Raw genomic sequence first — 21,441 nt, forward strand, 5'->3', positions numbered from 1 at the left:
CCTCTGAGAACACGGGGTTAAAGCAGGGCTCTCCCCTGAGAGGCTCCCTTGGGTTCCGGTCAGGGAAAGGTTCAGGGCTCCCCTGCCCGGCTGCGGGCTGGGCGAGGCAGGGGCAGCCATGGGGCCGGGTGAGATAGGCCCAGGGGCAGCCATGGGGCCGGGTGAGGTAGGCCCAGGGGCAGCCATGGGGCTGGGTGAGGTAGGCCCAGGGGCAGCCATGGGGCCGGGTGAGGTAGGCCGGGCCCTGGACGGAAGGGAGGGGAAGGCCCCTGCAGGATGGAAGGGTGGAAGAGAGAGAGAGAGAGAGAGAGAGACACTGGGAGCCATCGGGCAGCCCCCCCTGAGAGACACAGAGAGAGAGAGAGAGCCAGTGCCTGGGACTGTTACCGTGAAACTGGATAAACATGGGCCTGTGCCGGCAGCACGGCTGAGAAGGAGAAGAAGTGGGGGGGGTGCAGCTGGACGCTTGTAGGAGCTTTTAACCCCTTTTTGGACAATGAAAACTTTACAGAACATTAACCTTTCCTAGAAGAGAGATAGAGTGGAAGATGAAGAAGGAAATGGGCAAGTGTGAGAGCGGTCTGGGCAAGTGAGAGATGTTGGAAGAATAGAGAAGAATCTTAGTGGGAAGAGATGGAGTAGCTTATGCTGGACTCTTTTTGTACAGCCATGGACAGAACCATGTTCCTTGTGATACAGGGACTGCATTCTAGGGGGAGGCAATGCCTCAGGACCAAGAGGGTTTGGTGTGGGTACCCCTTGGGCCCAGGGAGTGAAAAATATGGGGGGACAGATGTCTCAAAGTTGAGACTGTGCCTTTTTGGAGTGGGATGAAGCATCCTTAAAAGTCGATCCTAGAAGCAGCTCTGGTCCGTGTTCAGTGGTGAGAGCACTGGACATGAAAGGAAGAGGTCAGAAGAGGTCACCATTGGCACAAGAAGGACTCCCTTCTCCTCTTGATGAACTGAGGATTGAGTATTCTGAAGGGTGGTGCCGGACCGAGAGTCGATGATTTGGAGGATGTATTGGGAGGAGATGTATTTGTGAAGTTTTCATTTTCCTTGTGTGTTTCTTTTTTTTTCCTTTCCCTTGTTGTTTAGTTAACATATTTTTTTTTTTTCCTAAGTGGGAGCCTGCTTTGCTTATTCCTGGTCACATCTCACAGCAGAAACCAGGGAGAGAGTATTCTCCTGGGGGCACTGGCATTGTGCCAGTGTCAAACCATGACAGGCCCCTTCTGTAATAATCAAACTATGCCAATTAATAGCTGTGATTTTTGTCATCTAGCCTTATTAACCGAAACAGAGCAATGCATGAAAGGGTTAAGCTCTTCTGTATGAAGTTCAGATTCCCAAGACATATCTGAGTATATAAACACCATCACCCTGAAACACCAGAGAAATGAAGCAGTAATAGCAATCAAATCATGTGGTACACAGCTATTTCAGCAGCTGACATGTGCTCTTTTAGTGGATGCATCTTGCCGTGACATTCAGTATTAGGACTGCTGGGGAATTAGATGTAAGCTGGTCTATAGTATATTGAATTCTGTACTACAAAAAGCCCATGAAACATACAATTCAAATATAGTTTGTGTAATGACAAAAAAGTGCTTGATGCTTTGCATATACACATAGTATGTGATACCTTGGGGCACCCCTGTCTGAATAATATCGTAGGTGAGAATGCTGAGGACAGTTGCCCCTTCAGAACAGAGTATGAAGTTATGCATTGCTTTCATTTTTGCAGTCTCAGCCCTAAACCTCAAGTAAAGATTCAACTACCCATCTGGAAGTCTGAAGTCTGCTAATACATTCAGGAAAGGCAGAATTTTAAGAATACTGAAAGTTAAGCTGTTTTTCCTTTAACAAAGAGAATGAAAACATAGCAAAATTTACTGGTCTGAATAGCATTAAGAAGTTCTAGTTGAAAAATATTAAAAAATAGACTGAATAAAAGTAATATGACAACAAGTAAAATTTTTACTTGCTTAACTCTATTAGTAACTAGTTCCACTAAGCAAACCACCTCCACCTTAATTGATGCTATATAATTCCATCTGCCCAGCTATTTTTTTGTGTGCATCTCAGCCTGGTATGCAAATGCCACAGTGCTACATGGGTGACAAAGATGATGAAGGGAGTGGAACACCTCTCCTTCAAGTATAGGCTGGGAGAGTTGGGCCAATTCAGCCTTCAGAAAAGATGACTGGGAGGGGACCTCACCAATGTATACAAGTGTCTAGAGGGAGGGTGTGAAGTCTGGCTTTTCTCAGTCTTGTCTCTCACAATCGGGTAAGAGACAACAGGAAGACCCTGATGCACGGGAAGTTCCACCCGAATATGAGGAAGAACTCCTTTACTGTGTGGGTGACTGAGAACTGCAACAGATTGCCCAGAGAGGTTATAAAGTCCCCATCACTGGAGATACTAAAAGCCATGTGGATGAACTCATGTTCAATGTGTTGTGAGATGACCCTGCTTGAGCAGGGGGGTTGGACCAGATGACCCACTGTGGTCCCTTCCAACCTGGCACATTCTGTGATTCTGTAGATGAGCTCATTCCACCTTCACAAAAGGTTTCATGCAGCTCTGCCAAGTCCTGTTCTAAGCAAGGAAACTTTTACAGGTAAAGCTTGCTTCAGAGTATTTTTTGTGACAGGCTTACTTACAGCCAATTTCCCAAGCTCCAGCTTGCACCATGGAGCACCTTTGGTAGGCAGCTGCTATAGCTGATCCCTTGGGACCAAGGCAGGAATTATGGCTGGGCCCCTGCTCTCATCTAGTGAGCCTCAGATGCTGTAAGAGAGCCTGGGGCCAACCGCAGCTGTTGGAAATTACTGCAGCCCTCAGGTTTTTTTGAAATTTAATTTATACCAGGAGTCAGCCACAGGGCTGATAGCTCAAAAGTGGGTGTGTACTTGCCTACATCTTGCCTTGCACTAAGCTAGCCCTAAATACACGGGAGGATTGGAGTCTTAAGCTATACCAATAGTTTTGCAGAAGAACAATACACCATAAGAATATGCAAAGCTAATGCAGAATACATGTAACAATCTGTGAACAGTGTGATGCCACTATGTTCTGTTGTATTAGTTATGTTACATATTTATGGCTTCAGCCTATTAGTTTTACTACCAAAAAAAAAAAAAGTGTTCTGATTAAAAAGAAGAATGCCTGTATAATATTGAATTCATTGAGGGAAAAATGTAAAAAGAAGAATATTTACTGTTTTGACAGCAGCTTGTTCTGCTACATATATAACAAAAAAATACAGGTTCCTGGACTGTATTTATTTGATCCCTATGTCACAAACCATAAACAGCAACAAAAAATTTCAGAGAATTTTAGCGTGTCATTAATCTTCAGTTTAAAGGGCAACTTTAATATTTCTGCAAGGAATGTGAACTGCATGCCCTCAAGAAATATTGACAACCTGTCTGTATGTTTAAAGATGTGGAATTAAAAGATCTATTCTGTCCCCACCTCCAGCACAAATGCATTACTTGAAGCTGCACACAATTAACTGCTTTCTGTGTGTTCAATTGGGCTTGGCTTTAGCTGCTCATTACATGAAACCTGTCCCCACCTTGTGGTGATTTTGAGACAGAGTGAACCCAACCTATGAAAAGGATTTGATATTTCTGTATACTAAATTTTACAAGTCTGTCTTCTGTTTTGGGCTTAACCCCTTATTTCTGAGATGCACAGTCAGATTCTAGTGAAAACAGTTTTGCATTCTGCTTGAGAACTCAGTGCTTCAGAGCACAACCTCCACTGTAAAACCACAGCAGAAACACAACACCCTCAGGTATTTAATGCAAAAAGAGAAACTTCAATCATAACACAGCAAGACCATGATGACTGAATGGACATTTTCAAATCCACTTTTCATAGGCTGTTGAAAAAATAAAGGACATGTGAAGAGTTGCACTTGGGCCCAGTACATAACCAATCTCCTTTGTCTTCTCATCTGTGACCTTGACTGTGTTCTCTGCTGCTGGAGAAGACAACCTCTTAACAACAGCTCCTCCACTGCAGCAAAATTACTCACGATAATCTAAATATTCTGTTGCAGGCAGGTGTCCAGATTATCCACTTTTAGCCAGTCACAATAAAAAAGGTTAGTAGAAAATGTGAGTTGCAAAGGGTTGCTATAAGAATGTTTGAAGGAATGGGAGGTCTATCTAGTGAGATTAAAAGAATTCAGCTTGTTCAACTCTCCCTTTGTAGCTGTCCATGAGGAAGTAGCTACCCCTTATCAGCACAAGAGGAGAACAGCACCAGGAATAACTGGAAAAATAGGGGCACCAGAAGAAACATACACAAACTAGCTATAGATGTACATACTGGCCAGAGATGAACAATTTGCATCAGCATCATCACACCATAGAGCTCCAGGACAGAGTTTCTCACAGTTCATATGGGCAAAATAACCAAATACTGTTAAAACTGAGTTTGGAGAAAACAGAAACACCATCTTATATCACTAAATTATATTTAGAAGCTGGATATACAACGCCATGACATGGAGACCTTCATCAGTGCTTCAATACACTGTTTCAAAGATCTAAGGGATAAAGATTTGTTTTAAAAATGTGTGAATTAGAACATTATTTCTTTGCTGTACTCAAAATGTACTGGTTTTTTACCTTATTAGCAATCTGAGTAATTATTTCATTAAAACAGTTTAATTTTCCTCATTTTATTTTTAACTTTATGTTATTAAATCAGAGGCAGATAAATCTGACGCCTGAAAAGCATGCATGTTCTTTGATCTGTAAGCTGCAAAGTCCAGCAAAAAAAAAAAAAAAAAAAAAAAAAAAGAATTGCACTAAAGCTCCACAAACAAGTTTCAGCTAATGGCTTGTTTAATGTCCTGGTGCATTCTGTGTTTCAGACCTAAACAGATCTACACACAGTTACCTGTGTCACACAATGGATCAGGACTGTTGGTGAACGCTGTTCTGCTTCATAAAGAGCAAACCTGCATTTGCTCAGGGGAGCCAGGTTTCTTACTGAGTGAACTACTCCCTAAGCAATGCTTTAAGGAGATCATATCAATGAGAGACTAAATAATGGAATACTAAATAAGATTAGTATTTAGTATTATATCACTTCTTTTGGATCACCGTCAGGTCTCCTTTAACTCTGTGACTACATATCCATTCCCCACTGTGAATGAGGGACCGTGTTACGCAGGAATGGATTACAAGTACTAACTATAACTGGATTTAAAAAAAAAAAATCTTATGTTGTATGTATTTTCTGAGGTCTCCTTATTGCACATAGAGGAAGGTGTAGAGCAGGGAACAGAACAACAGTGGTCTGTCCTTGAACAGGTTTGATGGTCCCAATATCTAACAGCTATTTAATTAGCACAAGTCATCTGTTTTAGAAATTAGGGTATATGGACTGTGCATGTATTCAAAAACAGCTGGTAAAGTGATCTTGCTCCAAGAATCTGCATCAGAAGTAAAAATTAAATATAAGGTCTATTTCTGACGTACTGTAGGGAAACAAGCAGTTTCTTATTGTATGGTAGCACTATTTTTTAAAAAGATGGGTTTTATATTATTTTATATTATTACTATTGTAAAGGTTGAAGTTTGTTTCTAAACAAATTCTTCAAAAATCTCAAGTTATAGAACATCCTAAAATACTTTAAAAAATATCAAAAAAGTACCTGGAAATCTCATCGTAATATTCAAAAATTAGTCACTGTAGTAACTAAGTTTAAAATATAGCATGGTATGGTTGTTTTCCTATTTAGGAAAAGTAGAGCATAGCACACTCAAATACAAGTTCTTCTGTTCTTTCAGGATATTATGAAAGAATTTCACTTTGCTACCCTTGCATTCACAGCAGTCATTTTCTCTAATGAACTTATGCTTTATACCCTAAAACAAACTTGTATTTATCTTTCATTATCATGTAAAATTAATTTTTCTTCATCTATTCTGCTGTTTTGATAGAAAAAAAAACCACATGGAAACATATCAAATACAGTAGTCTGTAGATAGGCAGCATTACTTTTTCTATTCTCTGTAAAATTAATTGATTGACTTTACAAAAAAAGCCACTCCTTATCCTCTTGCAAGTGGTGACTTCAGTAAAAACCTCATCGAGGTTCTCATTCTCTGCTGTAAAAAATGGGGAAGTAAAGAAATACATCATGCAAAAGTCACATACATGTATAATGCAATGCAAGTCTTAGCAGTCAAAAGACAGTTTCCAAGTAATGAGCTAAGAATATTATGTACATTCATGTCTCACCTTGAATCATTTCATTCTCACATATTTCAGTAGCAAACATGTCAACATTATGAAGCAATTCGAAAACCTAAACTGCTATACATACCTTCACTCAAGGAGCCACATTTCCTGCTTCATAACTTCACTATCGTATTTGTGAATTATACAGTGTGTGCTCAGTTTTCACACTGATCTTTTTCTAGTTTTAGATTGGATGTCTTGACACAAACAACTCCTTGATAAAATTAAACCCACTACAGAACTACGTGAAACATTCTATCCTGATAGTAAAAATAAAGGAATAACTATTGAAAGGATGGTTTTATATCTTCAGATACAGCTAGGGGCAAAGCATGGTCATCAGAGTTTTGTAAAAAAAATCTGGATAGCTGCCTGTTGCTTGGATGAAGAACATTCATTGCATACTTGTTCCTCCCACAGACCCCAAGGATGCAAACGGGTACTATGTATATTGTATCATTTTCAACTCGGTTCTAACCCAGAGATATGAATAAAATGCTGTTCATTACACAAAGGGAAAAAGAAGGGGAGGAAGGGGATGGATTAGTTACACAACTCAGAAAGCTGCATTTCTGCATTATTCTTTTTGAGATAAAGCCTGAAGAGGCACATTTTCCAGGAAAACAGGGTGACAGAAACGGAAAGACCCAGGGTGCTCAGCTCATTGTCACAATGGCTGCTCCAAATCCCTGCAAAATTTCATTTCACTTGCAATCCTTTAGTCAGTATTATACACACACTAGGTCAGGTTCTGAAAGAATAGATACATGTAACATTCTGATGCAAATATAATGTTCTGATTCTTCTCCATTAGAGGCTAAGGTGCCAAGTCCCCTGAAAATGATGGCAGTACTCCTTTGGGTAAGAGAAGACTTTTATATAGAATAAAATTACAGGCATCCAATACAGATTAACTTTTACTTTGTAAAAGTCACCCTGCATCAAAAATTGATAAAATATGATTAAAACATCTGGAAAGTTTTTGTATCTGAACTTAAATCCCAACCGAAGCAAAAGCCCTAATTCAGGCCCCAATTCCCATAGGTATTCCTTACCAAGTCTAAATACTACATTCTCTTCTTTGACCCTTGTGGAAGGTTCTTTTTTTTTTCTCCTTCTTGTGTGTAACGGAGAGTAAACTTAGTAACTTTAATCCCTTACCTTTTTCATTTCCGTTTGCATATTGTGGAGGCTTGTTTTTGTCAATGCTGTTAAAGCTCTGACTTCTCCGATTTAAATTGGAAGCTCCCTGGACTTTGGTACTGCTGCCTGCAGCTGGCACCCTTGAGGGTCCTGGAAGCCTGGAATGGTGACAAAATCAGTGAGGAACCAGTGAGAAATCTGTTAATTTTATGTAATACAACATATAGTGGAGACAGTGTGCAAATATCAGATAACAATTTCAAACCAACTAAACCCAAGGAATTCAGGAAGCAACAACAAACAGGAGGATTCAAATTAGTTAGACTCCACAAATGAAAATTTAAACTTATCCTTATGCACACAAAAGGGAAAAAGATGCTTTCTAGAGTCACAAGACATGTAAGAAGATGCTTTGCATTTGCCATTAACATTGCTAAAACAGATTCACCCTAACAAATATTAAAGTGCAGTATCAACCTTTACTAATATGTCACTTTTGGAGAGGAAATATTAAAGAAATAGATTAGAAAGCACAGCAATACATAGTCAAGAAATATTTTGTATCTCATTAAATTTTTCACAGTTGTGTTTGACTTTTTGGTTATCTTCTTCAGTTATTTTTCAGAAGGCTATTGACTAAAATACTTCCTCCTTACTATTTTAAATGAAAAATATTGTAAATACGTATTTTATCTAGATGATACAGATGCATTTATACCTTTTAGATAAAGTATATAATGTGGACGATACAGTTCATTTCTTAGTATTTGCTGCCACCATCTGAACCTTACTATGTGGCTATACTAAGGAAAAAAATGTAGATTCTTGTTGTTTCTGGCATGTGTAAGCCTGCATCTTTTTAGATTTCTTTTGTGCTGTAAGATTCCTTAATACATGCCTACTCTAAACTTTCTGAAGCACCTTTGTAGGCAAACCCACTCCTTTTCAGTTTTGTTATTTCTTACATAAAATTAATTGCTCAAATCAGTCATAGGATTTTGCCAGAGAACAGCATCTCTCTTCTGCTTCTTGCTTATTGGAATGATTTTAATAATGGCAGTGCAAATTCTACCAGAATTATCAAATTCTGTTAGTTTCACATTATTATAAAAGAGCAGCATTAGAAGGAAGGAAAAAAATCACATTACAAAAAATTACAAAACATCGAATTTTTTCAAAACTTTTTTTGTTTGTTTAATACACTAGCATACAGAAATGTTCAAATAACTTAAATTTTCATTTGCAAACATTTGTAAACAACTCCATAGTCTCTTTACCAGTTTAAACCTCAGAGAGCTAATCCATTGGTTATTTTCATGGCTCGTTCTGGCTGCCAGCCTGTCCTGCTTGTCTCTGTGCCGAGCCCAGAGCAGACTGCCTCTGCTCTGCAGCGGTGCGCGTGCTAACCTTTGCCGTGACCTGTGAATTCAAGTGATCTTCTGTTCCCTGAGGAATGCACTAAAACAAACTTAAAAATCCATTTGCTCCTTCTCATTACCCTAATTTGACAGGCAGTAAGAGCTCTGAGACCGTTTGTCAGAGGTAATGACAAAAGCAATGAAAAGGCATGTGCAACACTAGAAGCGCATCTGTTCTGTTAAAATACAAAATAGTTCTGCATATATTCTGTATGCCAGAATTCAAGAACTTGCCACAATAAGCACATTATGCATGAGGTCATTTTCTCTGCAAAATTTCCAGTTTACCTCATCTGCTGACTTTCTTAATTGAATTCAGGTTTTAAATTGCTCTTGCAGAATCATGTTAAGCAGCTAAGGAAATGCAAAGAAGAGTATAACAAATAAGGGACAAGTCACATACCTCTGAACAGGCTTCGGAAACACTGCCACAGATTTAAAGTATTAGACAGTAAGACTGTTAACTTTGACAAGTTGAATGTGGACAAGACAGGAGCATCAGCAATAAGGAAAACGAAGACCTATAAATGCAGGTGCAAAGCAACTGGACCGTGGTATAGCTCATTTCAACTTATCACCAGCAACACACACTGTGTTAGTGTTCCATACTGCAAAAGGCAATCTTTATTGGACATTATGCAGCTTAGAGTTCATTGGTCACACCAATGAACTGTAATGCAAAGGCATAATTAATGAACACATTAATTATCCCCCCTCAAAAAAAACCCAAAAAAAGCTAGAAAAAAAGAGTAAGCTTTAGACCTCAGCTTCTTTCTTCTATAATCTGGCTTGTAGATTTTAGTGCTCATGGAAATGACAGACTAAAAGTACTGACAAAATCTGAAACAAATCAGTTCCTACACACAGCTCTGTCAAATTCACTGCCAAAAAAAAGCCTCTCATTCATGGGGACTGTGTGCAGGCTCTTCTTGATGGAGCAGAAGTCTTGGAAGTCATTCTTTTTTTCTGCTCTATTTTGCTTCTGTGTAAACTTGACTCTGTGAACTCAGACTTTCAGGTGGGTTAGCTATAAATGCAAAACATCTAGTGGGAACTGGGGTGGACTCCCAAACTTCTTTTCACTCATGACTAAAGTCAGGAATTGAGCCAGAAAGTACAGAGCACTAAAATCACCAACTAATCCCTCACATCCAATATTTTACATGCAGAATACAAAGATGCAGGATACATAACAACCAGAAATATTGCTAATATATAGTAGAAATCAGCCAATTGGCCAAAAGCCAATGAATACAAGGTTTTTCTGTGGCAAAGCTCATCATTCCAAAGCTTGCTCACATAACAAAAATTGCACATTGTTTAGTGTCTGCTTAAGTCCAAAGGATAAAATATCAATGGGCATATACTTGCTTGAGTATCACTAACAAGCAATAAATTAGAGATATTTAACTGACCTAGAAGCCTTTTTTTGACTGGTTGCAATTCCACTGTGATTAGACTGAGTTGCATATCTGGCTGTGAGACTGTATGAGAAGAAACAGAGAAATTGAATTAAAGAATTTCTTTGAATATGTATAGAAAGAACACACTTACCAGCAAATGATGAGTTAATGAATGCAAATTCAACATGGATAAAAAATGCAAATTAACTGGCAACAATATGAAACAATGTAAACATACAGATTTTTATGAGATGAAATGAACAGGTTATGAAATAATGGATATTGTTATAAAATGTCTCATTTGCTAGAAATTATCTTATGAATAGAAAAAGTGAGTAAATTTCCACAGTGACTGAATTCCTGAAGTATAGCTCAAATCACACAAAATGTGAACTTCAAAACATTGTGCTGCTTTTTTTTTCCCCCATGAAATGCACTAAGCACAAGTACACTCCTACTCGTCTCTCCAGCAACCTGACTGGATTCTCAGAGGGGCTCTTAAGAACACATTTGCTATACCAAATTCAATGTGGACTCAGAAAAAATCCCACTAAAGCAAGGTGACCCTCCTGACAGTAGAGCTATATGGAAGAAGCACCCTGTTGCAAATTTTATTACTATTGCAGTGCAGGTCATGTATGCAATGACCCAGGCAATGACGCAGAGGCTGCATTAAGGAAGCCCGGACATGTGCTTAGACTCACTGTGGAATTCATAGGAAAATGCACCTTTGTCTGTTAAGGCATCCAAGTAGCATTTCTGCAACAGAAAACATGCTATGCTACAGGGCTAAAAGCTCTATGTTCCTTTTGACACCCAACAACCTGGCATGATTAGATAGAAAATTATTTCCTCTAATCTTTTAGACATTTGCATAGGGGATATGTCAAATGTATGGCCAAGGTACAGATTTCTGTCAGGTAATTTCAGTTTCACAGACAGGTGCATCCTTTGGCATCCACACAGTCTAAGGCTGTAGAGAGGTGCCTAAGCCAGGTGCTATCACATCATCAAATTCCTTGAATTGTTAGGGAAGTCATGGACAACTGAGGAAGCAGAAACTCTGATAGTCACAGATTTCATTTGTTTCTCAGAGTTCTGTATCTTCCAGCAATTCTTCTGAGTAGCAGCAGAAACCACAGTGCTCTAGTCCCAGCTTTATAGACTAGCAGAACTTTTAAGAAGCACCTGGTGGTGTTGAGTCTACCAGAAGAGTGTTAAGCAATTTCTGACAGGCCACTGAAGAGCCAGACCTGAGTGTAAACCGGATGGGAGAAGCTGTCAGGTAAGAAAGGTCTTCCCTTCCTTAGCACTGGAGTGCTGAAAAGGGGTGAGAAGAAGGCACAAACCAAGGGACAATGTGAGACTGCAATGAGATGCAAGATTATTGCTACTTTACGAAATTAAACCCCAACAAAGGGTTTGAGCTGCCTCTGTTCCTGCCAATTAAAAATGGCACATTTACATATGATGTAATATATGTATTTGCATTTGAATATAAAAGTAAGGAGAATACTTCAGTCTTAAGTGGGCAGAAAGGAATCATTCAATCATTCAAAAGCATCATTCAATTCTCTGACATATATCTTCAGAGTAACACTGAAAAATTTTTTTTTTATATGACCATAGCTTCTGTGGATATTATAATATATAATATCACTTAATATAATATATTAGTTATAATAATACCAAAATAATTCCGTAATAATCACACTTTATATATTTTTATCAATCTAGTTTTTAGTACATTGAATTATATTTCACTTACGGCTGTATTTCTTAATAATGTCTGGACTTATGATGCAAATGTGACATAGGTTGTTTTACTGAATTTGCTACATTTGTGCCTGGCATAATAGTCCATCTTTTGATGAGATCTTTCTCTCATGTTTTTTTTCCAACATACTTAAAATGAAGGAATCTAGAAATGAATCGCTGGTTATCCACGTTGACTAAAATAAGAGATTTGTGAGAAAAATTGTTGTCACATAAAACCTTTGTGCATTTATGCTGTAAAAGGTGGAATGATACACAGTACAATCAACACAGAATGTAAGATGGGAAAAAAGAGTGAGTAGGCTGCAGTGCCTTAGTGTATCATAGCATTTCTACCTCAAACAATACATTCAAGAGTAAACTGAAAGGTCAAAACCCTTAATCTCAGTGGTCTTAAAACTACCCCACATACTTTTAATAGCAATAAATACATAAAATACCTATCTGATAATGCTCGCTAGAATGCTTCCCCTTCTGTGGCTGTTATTTGGGACTCTATCCACTAGCAAATTCATGAAATATTAGGCTATAGACTACTTTCAAACTTTCCAGACAGGCTTGACAGGAATTGATGAAAGCGTCAATGTCAGTAAAACATGGTTTGTAAAGCATGATTTCCGCTGTGACTGATTAAATTTATTTTCCAAAGGAATGTGACAAGAGAAAGGCAAAAAGAGAATTTAACTCATAAAGCAGCTGCATCAAGGTCTAATGACTTTAGGTTTTCCTTGTTAATTAGCTCTGGATGTGCTGAGCCAATGAAAGCTTTCCATGGATGCATGTCCCAGTTGCTGGCCCACTTTCGTGGATGTGAACTGCGATGCTGTTTCAGACTAGACTTTAGTCTACCCACTCTTCTAAATGTATGAACAAATACTTATATACTGCCCTCTACCCTACCAGGTAATTGTCTGTGGGTAGTATCTGTCACTCAGGAAAATAAACCCATTTTGCTTAAAACAGTTAATTTTAATGCTTAAAAATCCACACCATGATATAATAAGTGTGTGTCTGCAATAAAGCAGTAAATGGATCTTAACATATCAGACAGTGCCAGTTTAATGCTACAGCATTCAGGATAAGCAAGTATTTACTTGTCAGAGGGCTGGAAAGGGGGATTTTTAAAGCTCCTTGTTCTCAGGTGTTTACTACCGTTTCTCAGGGTCTACAAGACCCTTTCCACGGTTATAATACTCATATCAGCAATTATCTACACCATGTACACAGGAGCAGAAATAATTCTTAACTCTCCTCTTCCAAATAACACATAGGGGAAGTGAAGTAAATGCTGTCCAAATCAGGTAAAATGGCATATAAGCATCTGAAATCTTAGAAATAATCTGGACTCTACAAAAATAATATGGACTCTGTCTTCCAGCAATATTTTGATTTACAAACCAGGGAAACAGTAGTCAACACAGCAGATATGAAATGGTGACAATTGGGAAATTTCATTTGCTGTGAGAAAATGGAATAAACATCCTGAGACTGCCCAGAAAGGCAGTTCAGCACAGAGGTAGCTGAGAAGAAAGAACAGTGAAGGTGCTGAGCCCGAGGTGCTGATGGAGAACCCCAGGTGTGTATTGTGCTGAGTGGCTGCACTGTGCCAGGGCTCTGCACGGTGCCACATGGCTGTGCAGCACTCAGCTGCACTGGGGACCTGTGCACCATGCTCCATCAGGATGGGGAGATGGCAAGGGTCATTCATTTGCAGGCATGGCACACTTATGGAAAGGTCCTAAAAGGTGTAGAGGAGACTAGGAAATCAATGTAGGCTACAATATTAAATGAGTTTATGTGGCACTTAGGGATAGGTTCTAGTGGTGGACTTGGCAGTACTGGTTAGCAGTTGGACCTGATGAACTGATTTAGGTCTTTTCCAACCTAAATAATTCTATGATTCTATGCAGAAAGATGGCAACAGATTGTTTGACACTGGACTAAACTACCAGAAGCTCTATTTTGTTGCCATACAATATGCCAGAAGAGAAGCAGACTCTTGAAAGTGGGTTAACACATAAAGCTGAACCATGAACCTTCCATAAACCTGAAAAGAGAATGAATCAAGCTAAAAATATTTTAACCTCCATCTTCAAAAAGTAACCCATGCAGTGACACCCTGAATATCATATACTTTTTATTAAGTCCTCCAAAGGATCAATAGGATCATGTTACATCACACTGTCATTTTCCTATAATGTTAGAAGTCACATGGTGGTTCTAAAATGCCAGCTATGCACTATGTTGAAATTAGAAAAAGGGAAAGGGTTTTGCAGAACATAATCAAACTCTTTCTTCCTTACTGGCATACTTGAATTTTAATATGCTGTTGATCTTACAAAGTCCATTTAGTCTCTAGTCTGAATGCACTCCAGAGCTGTTCAAGACTTTTGTATTAGAACAATTCTCTGGAAAAGACTAGTTTAAAAAGAAAGCTTTTTCAATGTAAAAATTTGCCCAGAAGGTCTCAGTTGCCCTGTGCACCTATTTTTAAATAGTTTTTGTCTTAAATAAGAAAAAAAATTTCTTTCTTTAATTTTTTGTATTTGGTTGCTCATCATACTACTGGTTGAAAAGCACAAGAGATAACATTCTAAGGTATGCCTGACTCCAAATTCCAAGTGTGCCTGGAAAGATGCCACAGGGAACAAAAGTTACCAAGCCCTCATCCTACCAAACTGTTTGGGCAGGTAGAAGATGCCTGATTCCCCAAATGTATTTTCAAGGAACACTGAGGAAGAAACCAAAAAAACCTTGATTTTCTGTACAAACAATATTTTTCAGACATTTCTTTTCCCTTTTTTAGTCCAGCCTTGGTGAATTAATATATGGCCATATCCACATGTATGTATCTATATAACTACATCTATCTATACCTTTACCAATTTGGTTTTTTATAAATAAATAAACATTTAACATTTATATAAATGTTATTTATGAATGTGTATTTTACAGATAGAGGTATATTATCTACAGATAGAGGTAAATATAAAAATAAATATAAATAGAGAAATACAGAGATAAATATAGAGATAAATATTGTATATTCAACAAATAAATACACTTTTTTTTTCATTCACAAGAGGAAATGTCTGTGGCTCAGGCAGTTCTTGCTCATACCCTGTCATCTGTTCTAAATTATTTGGACATTTCTCCTTTCCGCTCTTTGAACTTCTGGCATCTTATTCAAGCAGTCTGTCTCCAAATGATTCATGCTTGAAGGTACAAGCAAAATTATGTTTTCAATATTTTCCTATTGTTCACAACTCATAAACCAAAATGCAGATAACCCAGTTTTGCATCAATATTTATGTTCCTGCAGAATACAGAGCCTTTTAAAAAGAATGAATAAACACTGACCATAGCTTTTCTGCTGCAGTCCCAGTATTGTAGTATAGGTATTTTGTGTAATTTAATGAAGGAGTACATGAACCACAACATTAAAGAAACAAAATGGATCTTCAGCAGTAACTGTGTGTTGTGGTTTAGGACACCGTGCTACTTCACTACTGTGCTTAATCCTAACCTGTAGCACACCTAAAATGCCATCTTTTAAACCTCATTATTTTTCTCTGAAAAAATTAGACAAGTGGATTACTGTGTGCTGCCAGAACTAGGATTAGGCCCTTAGGGACCAACTGTACCATTTTATGACCTTATCTCCATACCATTTATGATCTTATACTAGAACAGAATTATATCAGAGTATCTGCACAGAATCATATGCCACCATTCTACTTCACAGTTTGATACAATAAAACTGTAATAAAGTTTTTTCCTAGAGGAAATGGAAATGGAGATGACAGAAATGCTGACGCTTTTACTTCTTCAAATCTATTCTAATTATCTCTTGAATCTTTGCACAGATTTCCAGAAAGTCCACATTCGTAACACATCCTAATGTATGGCTGGGATTGCTATAAACCTGCATCAGTCAAAAAATTATCACATGGTTAACTGTTTCTATTGACAGTAGTAAAATACATTTGTAAGCATTTTGTTCAGTCTCCTCATTGACTCTAAAATGGCAAAGAGCTTTGTAATATAAAGAAAATACAAAAGATTCTACCAGTAGTTCAGCTATTTTCCCTTAAGTATTTTCAAAACACAAATAAATTCTTGTAAGTCTGGTGAATTCTAAATATAAAAAACCTTTTTTTCCACTTCTATTTAATCTATTTTCCACAGGCAATGACTGCCAAACAGCGCTGCCTAGGCTTCTTTGGAATTTATATGGATTTTTATTTTGGAGCTTTTTTTGGTAAATTAAGAAAGTCATCTCCTTCAAAGCAGCTTCCAACTGTAATGTTATTTTATTAACTGACATCTGGAAAACCACAATATGTAGAATATGAAGTTTGTTGCACAGTCTGTGAAAATAGTAAGATATAATAGATGATAAAAAGGACTGACAGAAGCAAAGAAAGTAAGTACAAATATGAAACTATGACTTAAATGAATGTAAAAATGCAAGGAAAAGTCTGAGTCACACACTGGTATGAAGGAATTCATTAAGGAATAAATAGGAAAAAAGAAAGAAAATTTTGCTTCATAATAGGTTTGCTACCTATCATTTAACATAAGACAAAAAAAAAGAATGAAGACTGTCCTAATTTAATATGGCTACCCTTGCATTATACATGTATTGAAATTTCATTTGCCATATACAAATAATTATAGGCAACCTCCAATGTTCACAAGATGTCAGAATTAAACTGGTGGCAGGTCCTGGAAAGTAATAAATGTATGGACATTTGCATCAGGTTTCATTTTCAGAGAATGAGAAGGTCTAATGAATCTCAGTAGAAAGTGAGGGTAGAGCAACAAAGAATGTCTGAAGGGAAAATAATTATAAAGCTTCTATTCATTCAGAAAGAAATATATCAAAGATTGGATTCAAGTGCTACAAGGATGAATGGAGCACTTCCCATTAAATTCCACATGATCTGGATTAGCAACAGTGAAAATTATGGCCAAAGTGCATTCAAAACTGACATATAAATAGTAATGAGTAGCAAGGGTGACACAGGCCAGACAATGAGAAAATCTGAAATATACAAAATGAAAATTTCCACTAAACTGATTTAAAACTGCAAGAACAGATAATGAGAAAAGATGACAGATGCATTTTGAACTGTAAACAGCAGAAAAGGAGGGAAAAAATATTTTTCTTGAACAGAGGTAATTTATAAACAGAAGAACCCAGGGTAACTGCATGCCACAGGTTCCTAAAGAAAGTGTTCAGCTATACATCAGGTACTTTGCAAGGAGAAAAAACTCTGTGCAACAAACAATGGGAGATACCAATCACTAAAGGACAAGTTTGAAGGATCCAGCCCACAGAAATAGCTAAGAAGGTAAAAGATTCAAGCAGTTTATGAAGGACTGGTGGTGAAATGGTCAATAGAGGATGAACAGTTTAAAAAAATCTGAAATGCTATTGAGAGACTAAAAATGCTGTTTAATTTGCATTTTTTATTTTCTCTCTAGGCATGCAATAGTCTGCTAGAGTGCTGCATTGTAACTATAGAAAAGACCATTTATTTTAGAACCTGAATGTCACTTTGAAACACCTTTTCCCTCATTATTTTAAACTGAAGAAATACTATTAGATATCTTCTTAGAAGGATGGGCTACATGGAAGAAGTATATAAGAAATACATTCTTACTAATGCTTTGTTCTATCTTTTCTGTGTGAAGGTTATTAGACAGGTTAGTCATTTGCCACTGAGACACACTAATGCTTAATTTACTTGGACTTCAGGACAAATATAATGAAAAAGCTTCCTTTCTGAAGTTTCTGTGATTTGGAACCTTGAGGACTGTAATGATTGCATCTTTGGGGAGTAGTAAAAAATAGAGCCACAGCTGATTTGCAAGGTAAAATAAAAGGTTAAAATAAAATTAAATACCTAAGGGCCATTTAAAGGTCAGCTTCCTGCAAATCCTGGAACAATCACATACAACAACTCATTCTGCATTATCTCCCAGACATATAAAAATACATCAGATTGGATTAATAGCACTTAGACCCTTACTAACAAAAAGAGAACAGTAAGAAGAAATATTTTCTTAATTTTTCTTCTCTTCAGAATCCGTGATTTGGTAATGATTCCACAGTGGGAAAAGCAGGAACTACCTGCCTCTTTCCTTTCAACAAAACCAAGTGACTAGCAATGGCATGAGCTATGGACAGCAAAGGGACTTTTTTCATTCCTTTCCCATATATTAATCAAGAAACATACACAACTATGTACATCTTCCATTTTCCAGCCTAAGTCAGTGCAACACACTTGGTGTAGACTGCTGTAACCATATTTTAAACCTTCAGAATATTTAAATGAAGGCCTTTTTCTAAACAGAGTGATGTAATCAAGATTGCCATGCAGATTCCCACTATTCTGACATGGATCTATTTCAATTCATAATCATAAGCACTGCATTTTCATTACTGTATTTCACAAAGCACAAGCTCTGCGTCCAACAGGCTTAATTTCTTCCCTAGTACTTCTGAGCAGCAGGCAACATGAAACCCTGTTCCTTGCAGTAGTTATATATGCAACTGCCTGCAGAAATCAGCTACCTAACTTTGTTTATATGCTCAAGAAAACCAGGGTGCACTTTTAATATAACAAATTTAATAAAATCCATCTGGACCTCAAGCTGTGCTCATCATTCCTGTACATGATAAAATAGTTTTTCCATCTAGGGGAATTTTTCTGACAGCTTACTGAAACCAGTTACTGTCTAATCTGTAAATGAGACAGAACTTCTTTCATCCACATATGTTTTCTCTTAGTATCTGGGTGGTTGAAAGATCATCACCAGAGATGTATTGCTCTGATAATGGAATCCACTACCAAAGCGAAGCATAAAAATATAATGTAGCCATTGTTGTCATCTATCTGTACTGACAGATATAAATAAGGCCACCAGCACTGTATTTTTAAAAATAAATCTCAGAGCTGCAATAAAGTAATAAGGAAAGAGTGAAATGCCAACTTCAAATTTTGAAATATTCAGTTCTCACAGTTAGTCATGGAAGAATACAGGAAATTTTAGGGTAAAAAGAAATCAGAAATCACATCTAAAACTATTCTTTGTCTTTGGTTACTATTTATTTACTCTAGATTTTTTCACTAACAGTCTAATAATTTCAGAGTTTTTATAATTACTGGTACAAAAGTATGATCTTCCATAAAGAATGTATGCTTTTTGCAAGGCAATTTCACTTACCATGAATCAACTTCCTTCCTTCCTTTTACATTTAATTTGAAATGTTGCTGTTGGCCATAGGACTAGATAGGCAAATAATACTCTTTCACAAGAAGAATCTTGCTTGCCTTCTGTATGCACAACTTTCACAATTCTGACATTGGTCACAGACAGCTTACTAGGGAACAGGAATGTTAAAGCACTGCCACACTGACCGATTTTGGATAACTTTGTAAGGAGCCTGTAAAAGAAGGTTCACTATCCTCCCATGCTAACTTTGCACTTAGGAAAGAGAGGTTCCTCCAGAAATTGGTTTAATTACTTTCCTCTCTGTGTTGTCTCCTACTCACATGAGGACAAGCAGCCCCCTGGATCAGTCTCCTGAATTCCCCATTTCTGCACAAATCTAACCTGTCCAGCCTTGTGATATTCTGATTACACCCTTCCCCCAGGGCTTCTTAGCAAAACAGCCTGTGTATGAAACCTGTAGAGACCTAATATAATTTGGTGCCTGTTTCAGTTTCTGTTGACAAAGGGCTCAAACACTGTATAAAGTAGCTTGTCTTCAGTGGCACATGGAAATGTTCAGATGCGGTAATGATCACAGACACTGATCATTACTGAGGACATCATAACCTGGAAACGGGGATGAGTACCATCATCACCACCATCACCAGCAGGACCAGCCTTTTAAATTAGGAGAGTGAGATGCTAGCCCTGCACATACAAAGCCAAACTTTCTTGGTCTTCAGCAGCCTCTGTTATCTGACCATTTTCAGTGTGACTTCTCAGAGGTATTTCCTTCTCCCATGTATAATCTATATTTCTCTTGGAAAAAGTGAAGGGCATCACCTTCTTATATTTGTTTAATAAAGAAAATACAAGAGCTTTTTACCTCCTAGGAAACAAAGTTGACATTACACAATATGCTTAGTATACATTACCTGGAAGCAATGAAGAAGATAACTTTTCTTACAGAATATTGTAACCTAAAATAACCTCAGTTATTAATATAAACTAAGACATAGTTTATATGTGACTGATTACTGAAGATTTAAGAAAATGTATCATCTATAAAATCACGCACCTTTTTCAATGTATATATTTTTCTTTTACTTACATGCAGGCATACATACAAGCACATGGATATCAAATGCACTTAAATGTACAGAGTGCATCAAAAAGACATCCTTATTTCTCAGGTAAATATGCAAAGTAAATACGTGTGAGTCTTCCAGTGAAATAAAATACCCATGGTGTAAGAAGATGATTTTCAAAATACCCTTGAAAATTTACTCAAATTAGTTTGGAAGCATTTTGCCATTATTGAAAAAAGACAAATGTCCCATTCAAGTTTTAGCAGCTATATTCATTATCTGGCTTCTGCCATAATAATAAGATAATTCTTGTTCCTTTCAAAAACCTGAAAGAACTATTTCTAGATAATAATAGACCACAGGTCAATTTAATGGAAACTACTCTCTGTTATGTGCATTTGCCAAATATTTTTTCCAAAATATACACTGTAATGGATTTTCTGCCTTAGGGCCTCTGCATACCAAACCTTTCCACAGTTATGTTACAAATGTTAGAAAACAGAAAGAATCAAGAATTTTTATAAACATATTCAGAACTGCAACATGGTAATAAAGAATGGCATACCTGCACAATAATTGTGTAATAATAAATAGCCATTAAGATAAACATTTACTATGAAAGGATAAAACAGCTTGTTTTACCAACAGCATTTCAGAAAAAAAGTAAAATTACTCCATTTTTGATTGATAGCAGTTAGATTACCTATTGAGTTAATTTCATATGGACAGTGTGCAGAATGTACATTAATATACACTTCAGATTTTATCACTTTCCAAAATTCTCCATACAGTGAAATGTGTAGGTTTCAGTATCTGTATGAAACTACTTTTTGCCAAAAAGATCTAAAGATCTCAAGTGTCTGATAGAGCAGCCATGTGAGTTCCTAAGGACCTTTTAAACCATGAGCTTCCCCCAGCTCAGTTATGTTGGTGGCATTTGTAATATATATAGCTGAGACACCTGACACGAAAGCAATCATAGAAATCAGTTTGAGGAATCACGTAAGCTACCTGCCTACATTTCAGACAGCAAAAATGGGCAAGAGGCAAAATAGATCTCACCAAAGTAATCTTTTATTGTTTAATTCATATTTTGGCTTCTTTCTAAAAAGAA

General features: G+C 37.2%; 1 protein-coding gene across 9 annotated transcripts in view; it reads right to left on the reverse strand.

The window, feature by feature from the left end:
- Window positions 1-21,441, reverse strand: part of NAV3 (neuron navigator 3) — a 511,162-nt gene that overhangs the window by 131,008 nt on the left and 358,713 nt on the right. For 8 of the 9 annotated variants that reach the window (XM_071423373.1, XM_071423374.1, XM_071423370.1 and 5 more), the window contains 2 exons: window positions 10,252-10,320; window positions 7,437-7,576 (listed from right to left, as the gene is read on the reverse strand). In XM_071423373.1, coding sequence (XP_071279474.1) covers window positions 7,437-7,576; window positions 10,252-10,320 — 209 coding nt within the window. The remainder of the gene's footprint in view (window positions 1-7,436; window positions 7,577-10,251; window positions 10,321-21,441) is intronic. The other variant, XM_071423372.1, reaches the window with a different exon arrangement.

Source organism: Agelaius tricolor, unplaced genomic scaffold, assembly GCF_023055355.1.
Source record: "Agelaius tricolor isolate 1412-34295 unplaced genomic scaffold, bAgeTri1.0.p SCAF_3, whole genome shotgun sequence".
Lineage (NCBI taxonomy): Eukaryota > Metazoa > Chordata > Aves > Passeriformes > Icteridae > Agelaius > Agelaius tricolor.